Genomic DNA, 8,329 nt, shown 5'->3' on the forward strand with positions numbered 1-8,329 from the left:
CCACAACTCACAAGAACAAAGCCAGGATGGTTCATTATTTATTATTAAACAATAATTCATTATTCATCATTAAATATAATTCAGTGTCTCAGTGGAATAGAAAGATCAGTCTCACCACGTGCTGATCCGAATCCTCCGCTGGGAAAGGTGAGTATGCGGTCATGTGATCGTCCAGCTCATCTAATAAACCTTCTGCAAACATCAACATGGAAATTACAGCCACCATTCCATTCATCATCAACTTCATCATGTACTTACAGAGAGGGATGAACCAGCAGCTTCCTGGTGTAGATCTGCTCTTCATTCCCTGCAATCCTAAAGCTCAGGCACAGAACACATCAGTTTATTTCTCATCATCAGCTAAACAATGAAAACTAAACAAGTCTGATCATCCAACATCCAAAAGCTTTCAGCTCGACACTCTTTAGTCTTTAAATTCTGTTCAAATCCCAGATCTTTATCAACAATAAATGTTTTAATAAGCTTCACACACACACAGTTCAGTTTAACCCGAAGCTTTAAGCTTCACACACACACAGTTCAGTTTAAACCGAAGCTTTAAGCTTCACACACACACAGTTCAGTTTAAACCGAAGCTTTAAGCTTCACACACACACAGTTCAGTTTAACCCGAAGCTTTAAGCTTCACACACACACAGTTCAGTTTAAACCGAAGCTTTAAGCTTCACACACACACAGTTCAGTTTAAACCGAAGCTTTAAGCTTCACACACACACAGTTCAGTTTAAACCGAAGCTTTAAGCTTCACACACACACAGTTCAGTTTAAACCGAAGCTTTAAGCTTCACACACACACAGTTCAGTTCGACCCGAAGCTTTAAGCTTCACACACACACACAGTTCAGTTCGACCCGAAGCTTTAAGCTTCACACACACACAGTTCAGTTTGACCCGAAGCTTTAAGCTTCACACACACACAGTTCAGTTTAAACCGAAGCTTTAAGCTTCACACACACACAGTTCAGTTTAAACCGAAGCTTTAAGCTTCACACACACACAGTTCAGTTTAAACCGAAGCTTTAAGCTTCACACACACACAGTTCAGTTTAAACCGAAGCTTTAAGCTTCACACACACACAGTTCAGTTCGACCCGAAGCTTTAAGCTTCACACACACACACAGTTCAGTTCGACCCGAAGCTTTAAGCTTCACACACACACACAGTTCAGTTCGACCCGAAGCTTTAAGCTTCACACACACACACAGTTCAGTTTGACCCGAAGCTTTAAGCTTCACACACACACACAGTTCAGTTCGACCCGAAGCTTTAAGCTTCACACACACACAGTTCAGTTCGACCCGAAGCTTTAAGCTTCACACACACACAGTTCAGTTTGACCCGAAGCTTTAAGCTTCACACACACACAGTTCAGTTTGACCCGAAGCTTTAAGCTTCACACACACACAGTTCAGTTTGACCCGAAGCTTTAAGCTTCACACACACACAGTTCAGTTTGACCCGAAGCTTTAAGCTTCACACACACACAGTTCAGTTTGACCCGAAGCTTTAAGCTTCACACACACACACAGTTCAGTTCGACCCGAAGCTTTAAGCTTCACACACACACAGTTCAGTTCGACCCGAAGCTTTAAGCTTCACACACACACAGTTCAGTTTGACCCGAAGCTTTAAGCTTCACACACACACAGTTCAGTTTGACCCGAAGCTTTAAGCTTCACACACACACAGTTCAGTTTGACCCGAAGCTTTAAGCTTCACACACACACATTCAGTTTGACCCAAAGCTTTAAGCTCACTTTTGTTGCCGGTGGTTTAGACATTAATTGCTGTATATTGAGTTATTTTGAGGGAAGAATAAATTTACACTGTTATGTAAGCTGCACACAGACTACTTTTCATTGTGTCAAAGTGTCATTTTGTCAGTGTTGTCCCATGAAAAGATATACTTAAATATCTGCAGAAATGTGAGGGGTGTACTCACTTTTGTGATACACTGTATATACAGTATGTGTATATGTATTTATACTTTTTAGCTTTAGTTTCAGTCCATGCCATATTGCCAGCTTGCACATTTTTTCACGAACATCTTATTTATATTCTTCCTGTATCATTCCACCTCGTTACTTATAAGAGTACAGTAAAAAAGTATATTTTTGCACACTGTAAACTGTATATTTGCACTTTGTATTTTTGCTTAGCTACGGAACACCAAACATTTTCCTCGGGATGCATGAAGTACCTGTTTACCTGTTTCTGGATTGCGCCAGGTTGTGGTGTTTGTGTTATAGATTTTGGAAGGTTTTACAGTTTTTGAAAAGCTAATTTTTTTCCCACCCCGATTTCTAATGAAATTCCATTTTGATCCTCTTCTGTCATCTAGTGGCCATTTTTAGCTATAGCGTCCTCTTTTCTGTAATGGGCAGTTTTTTTGGGTTTTTTTTCAAATGCCATCAAACTCATTAATAACTAAAACTGAACTGCTGTTTACTGTTGTTTACATGCCACACTGCACTTTATACATGCTGTATAATACTGTAACTGTAATCTTATTTTTATATTTTCTGTACATATGCAAATTCTGCTGAACATGTAAATGTGTACGTTGTCTACATATAGTCTTGTCTGTATATTGTATTGTTTGGAAATTGTAGAGAGCTAACAACAGCCAGAAACAAATTCCTTGTGTGTGTAAACATACTTAAATAAAGCTGATTCTGATAAAGCCTCCCTGTTTTGCACAAATCCAATGCTAGGAATCCTGTTAGCTATGTGAGGCATCTGCTAGTTAATAATGTGGAGCCTGAAAGGGCCCAACCTCTAAAGGCAAGTCAGAAGAAACCCCACAACCAACCAACCCCTTTTGAGTTCTGAGTCCATGTGCATCCTGAAAATTTAGCTTAGTAGGAAACTCGCAAGTCATTCTGTGAGGATCTCTACAGCCACTCAGCAGCAACTTTGCATTAATCATAGTACAGGGGCCCGCTTATCCTGGATGGGGCCTATGTGGATACACTGTAGAGGACAACCCTACTGCTTCTACACAATGACTTTTAAGTTTGATGTTAATCAGACCAGCTAGGGCCAAATCAGCTCCTGGAAAAAGTAACATGTGACCCCAACCATAACCTTCATTCTTAAAACAACCTTCTGATCACTAGTACCTTAGTCTAACCGCTCGCTGTTCACCGGCCCGTTTACTGACTCACTATAACCGAGCTTGTGCTACACAAAGACATTTAGTCAGTTGTTTAAAGCATGATGGTTTGAGAGAGTTTGGGTTCTGAACAACCAATCATGATGTCATTGATGTTTTAAGTATATATATTTTTAAATCATAGTAGAAAGCGTTATTTGGAACTGATCATAAATAATAAAAGCACACTGGGAGATGATTTTGCATGCAGTTTATTGAGTTTAGAGTTTAGTGTTGATGTGTATGGCTACGAAGGGATCTTCCTCCTGGCTGCTGATTTTAAAGTGAGCGCGTCCATCTCCGCCTACCGTTACTTGTTTACCGGTGCAGGAAGTTCCTTCCTTCTGACCGGAAATGACGTCACAGTAGGTTCCATTGGGTAAGCCAGTGTTCAGTGTCTCATCCAGATCCCTAAAATGATGAAAACAGTCAGGTTGTTTTTATTCAGTTGTTTTCTGCACTGCAGCAGGACTGACTAAACTGTCTGAACTGTCTCATTTTACCAGTCATCATTGTTAATGACGATGAATCCTCGATCTCCTCGGGAGAAAGCGATCTGGTTGTTCCCGTTGTCCCACCAGAGGGATAACTGTTGTCCTTCCACCACATTACGGAAGATCACCATGTTCCTGTCAACAGAAAGTCTGATTGTTCTCACAAAAATACCACAAGACAGTTTTACCACACAGTACTTTTGTTCACTCTGAATTCAGTACTCGATGCTTCTATGACACAATTCTCATGGATCTTGATACAGATCAAGATTTTGGTTTAGATGAATCCTTAAGTTAAAGGGCAACATCTTCACAATTATGATTTAATCACGTCTCGTAACGTGCCTGTGCTACATACGTATATTTATGGTCGATGATGTATTTATAAATATTGATAGTTGGTGGGATTTGAATAAACAGTGGACACAAGATATGTCACAAGTATTATTATTAATAAGTGTTATTATTATTATTATTAAATTGTATGTATTGTTACATATCATTAGCTGTTCAGAAAGAAAGAAGATGGAAACAGTGATCTTAAAGTGTATCCTGTAAAACAGACATTATTGGACAAGTGAGATTGGACCTGATCTGTCTCCAGCGATGTTCACACACCCAGCCGTCTCCACATGTTGAATCAGGATTAATAGGAACTGGTTTCGTGCTTCCATCAGAGTAACTGGGGGGTCCAATCCAGTCATTCTTATCCTATAAATTATTATTTATATTTTACAAGACTGAACTGTGTTTAATAAAGGGAAAAAAGTGTGAATGTGTGTGAGAGATGGTGTTCATGTAAAGCTGCTCTGATATATTTGGATGTATTTGTGTTTGATCGTTTTTAGTGTGTAATGTTCCATACAACTCCGTTCACGAAGTTTCGATCCCAGCGGAAACTAGACATCACACGAGTAACACCGTACGGATGCGCCAACATAAATCCAACAGCCATCTTATACAACCTGCACACCAAGAACACAATACATAATCAAATAATGATTTTCATTCATTCTTTACTATTTACACAGATTATTGCAAGGTGTCATCAGTAGTTACCTGGGATCCCAGAAGGTGAGGATGGAAGCTCCTCCAGCTCCATGTCCTCTTTGATTATCATGATTATCAACAAACACCAACGCGTTACCGGACGACATCATTCCCCAACCTTCACCCCAGTTACTGTAATAAACACATACACACCCATTATACACACATACACATTATAAACATTTCAATTATATTATTAATATTTAATCACTTACACCAGGTAGCGCAGTTTTTCATTGTTCCATTTACGGAAAACTGTGCCCAGTTTAGCACCATACTTGAACTCAGTCACTCGGCCTAAACCAGTGTACTCTGATGCTGTGATTGGCTCCCCACCAAGATCAATAACCTGATAAGCAGGAAAAATGAATGCATATCACCTAATCAACTGCCAGTCTAACAAGGATCAAAGAAAGACCTTCACTGAATCATTGATAATTTCATACTTAATTTACGTGTGAGAGAGAAGATTTTTAGTACAAACCGCATTTCCAAAGAAGTTGGGCCATTTTATAAAATTAAAACAAGAATCTGTGAAACCTTTTCATTCTCTTAAACCTTTATTTAAGGTTGACAAAGGTGACACAAATGAAGAAAAGATTTCCAAAGTTTTACTGTGCAACTTGAATGTAAAATTGTAAACATATACTGTAGATACATTTAGAATTTGATGCCTGGAACACGGAAAAGCTGTGATGGCAGAAAAGTTCATAGAATATTTAAGTTACACCATTTGAAAACATGCCATAATAAGCAGGTGAATTAGTAACAGGGGAGGAAACCGAAAATGCTCATAAAAGGAGGAGAAATAAAAGCTCCTAACAAAAAGATGGACATGACAAATAAATAAGGTGGCTCTGGAAATGGAACGTCACACCTCTTCTGGGGCAAACAACTCAGGGCAGTTCTGTTGTGAGGCCCAAAACTTCCCAGAAACCAGACCAAGCAGCCTTCAGAGAAAAGCAGGTTTTCCAACAAACCATGATGTATAGAAACCTCCCACCTGGAGGGAATTAACCCTTATGAGACGCAGATAATTGTCAATTATAAGAACCTGACAAATTAGTCTTCTGTACCTCAGTGCCCCCTCTGTCAGCCAAAGTGGCACTGCAGAAGGACACAACGCCGAACTACTTTAGCAGCTGAGTTACGTCACATTGGCACAAAAGACAGTGGACAGTTGTAACAGGTTAACCTGACGATACAACCTGGTGATTGTTTAAGTAACCTAGATGACAGTTACTTTTTCACAATGGTTGTTATGGTTATATGTTTAATAAATTGTGCTAAAATAATGAGTTGCACATAAAAATTACCTCCTGGTAGATAAAGGGTCTGGATCCAGAGGAGAACCACTTGGTGTTAAGGTCTTTCAGTTTTCCGTACATGACCTGTAAATCTCCGGGCCACATGTGTTTACAGGCATCCACCCTAAACCCAGCCACACCCAAATCGATCAGTTTGTTCATGAAGTCCACCACCTTACTACGGGCATAATCCTTCTCCAATGCCAGGTCCAACAGACCCACCAATCTACAATTCCTCACCTTCCATCAGGAAATAAAAAACCATACATATAAATATAGATTTATTTAAATGATATAAAAATAAATGCATATATACAACTAAACAGCCCCCACCCCTCAAATATAATCAATAGAACATATACGATTACTATAGAAATAACATATTAAACATAGAAACATTTCATTTAGGCTACTTAGCATACTTATCAACAAGGCTACAACTAAAGTAACAATTAGCTAAACTTTACAGGTCATCCAATAGCTAAATAAACAAAATATTAGTACATTACAATATTCAAATACAATTCAATTTACAATTACAATTGCGACTGAATACAATGTAAGTAATGGAGGGGTAGGGGTAATGGAGGGGTAGGAATAATGGAGGGGTAGGGGTAATGGAGGGGTAGGAATAATGGAGGGGTAGGAATAATGGAGGGGTAGGGGTAATGGAGGGGTAGGAATAATGGAGGGGTAGGAATAATGGAGGGGTAGGAATAATGGAGGGGTAGGGGTAATGGAGGGGTAGGGGTAATGGAGCGGTAGGGGTAATGGAGGAGTAGGGGTAATGGAGGAGTTTTGTATATAAAACACAGTACAAACCTGATTAATATCATTGTAGTTATCGATGTTTCCGCTGCCAGTGTAACATTTTCCATCATTAAAGTCCCAGGCTGAATACGGGACGGTAGGAAAATCTTTGTTGTTAGCGTTAAAGTATGATCCACAGCTCGAGTGTGTACCTGCTCCACCTCCAGCTCCACACATGTGATTAATCACTACGTCCACATAAATATTCACCTACACAATACACACAGTACGCACAATACACACAATAAACAGCACGATCAGCTTAAACCACAGAACACTGCTGTCATGTCTTTCTTTAATCTCATTAAAAAAAGAATCATTTATATTTGAACAGGATTTAAATCAGAAAAGTGAGCAACACAAGGCCATTCGGAACACTTTCCACTAATAAACTAAAACATAAACGATCAGATGCTGCTGCTGGTTAAACAGACGACCTGAAAAGTGCCAGAATGTTGTTTCACCTGATTATAGATTATAGATACAATCATCAGTTTAATTAATAACATGTCATGATGGAGGTCGTGTTTAAGTCTGGTTGTTCTAAAGGTCACTGTAGCCATCAAGAAAAAAAAAGATTCTCTTCTATTCTTGTCGCTCAGTGTGGTTTTTTTTGCACTTGGATTTTGTAAAGTTGATTTAAGATTATGTTTATAGTAAAATATGCTTTATAAATAAATGTGACTTTTAGCATCATGCTAATAATTATAAACATAGATATTTGCTTATCATGTTAATCTGGATGAATCTTGATATTGTATCTACCCCGACATTGTTGCAGCGGGTAATCATGTCCTTTAGCTCAGCTTCACTTCCTGACCTGGAGCAGAGATTATAGCCGATCGGTTGGTATCTCTGATACCAGGGACGCCATGGATCATTGAGGATAATGTGATCATTTGGGGGCGAAATCTGAAACAAAAAATATTATTTCTTTAAACTATTGAGATGTTCACATATTCACACTGACACTGATTCTTCCTATAATATTTCTAAATGTGTATTTATTATTATTATGTTTTATTTTATTAGTATGAGTGTCACTGTGGTTACCTGGATTCCTCCAAACCCATTGGGAGCGAGGTACCTCTCGCACTCTTCAGCAATATCAGCCCAGCGCCACTCGAACAGGTGAACGATGGAGGTTCGTCCGTGTTTGTACTGAGGATTGTGCTGAGCAACACTGAGCCCAAACAGCGCTACCAAAATCAGAAGCTTCATCCTTACCTTCATCCTCTCAAACGAAGAAGCATTTGAACCAAGTGTGATCTCATATTTATACTTCTGTATATGCAAAGATTTTGATTGGATCATCACACAGGTTAATAATTCTCAGTAAAACTCACAGCTGCTAATCTACTGAACCTTCCCACACCGTGTTTTCCACCCACTCGTTCCATAATATTCCACAGCAAACAGGAAAACCTCACATCCAGTGGGCGCCACATGTGCTTCAGAAATCAAGTTTTCTTCTTATAAAATGTAAAAACTG

At 39.1% G+C, this 8,329-nt stretch overlaps 1 protein-coding gene across 1 annotated transcript; it reads right to left on the minus strand.

Moving 5' to 3' along the window:
* Positions 1 to 3,372: 3,372 nt before the first annotated feature.
* amy2a (amylase alpha 2A) lies at positions 3,373 to 8,068 on the minus strand. The gene is made up of 10 exons (XM_062988176.1): positions 7,891 to 8,068; positions 7,603 to 7,749; positions 6,850 to 7,047; positions 6,037 to 6,267; positions 4,936 to 5,069; positions 4,730 to 4,852; positions 4,536 to 4,635; positions 4,260 to 4,381; positions 3,680 to 3,805; positions 3,373 to 3,587 (listed from the first exon to the last, which is right to left on the minus strand). The coding sequence occupies exons 1-10, from the start codon at positions 8,056 to 8,058 to the stop codon at positions 3,398 to 3,400; spliced, it is 1,539 nt and encodes a 512-aa protein (XP_062844246.1). The 5' UTR covers positions 8,059 to 8,068; the 3' UTR covers positions 3,373 to 3,397.
* Positions 8,069 to 8,329: the final 261 nt, after the last annotated feature.

The sequence above is a fragment of the Trichomycterus rosablanca genome, chromosome 25 (genome assembly GCF_030014385.1).
Source record: "Trichomycterus rosablanca isolate fTriRos1 chromosome 25, fTriRos1.hap1, whole genome shotgun sequence".
Classification (NCBI taxonomy): domain Eukaryota; kingdom Metazoa; phylum Chordata; class Actinopteri; order Siluriformes; family Trichomycteridae; genus Trichomycterus; species Trichomycterus rosablanca.

Coding starts and splice junctions, on each gene's coding strand:
- amy2a (XM_062988176.1), bottom strand. CDS start 8,058: ATGAAGCTTCTGATTTTGGTAGCGCTGTTTGGGCTCAGTGTTGCTCAG. Junction 6,268..6,849: donor ACTACAATGATATTAATCAG/GTTTGTACTGTG, acceptor TCCTGATGGAAG/GTGAGGAATTGTAGATTGGT. Junction 4,382..4,535: donor GAAACTTCGTGAACGGAGTT/GTATGGAACATT, acceptor AATAATTTATAG/GATAAGAATGACTGGATTGG.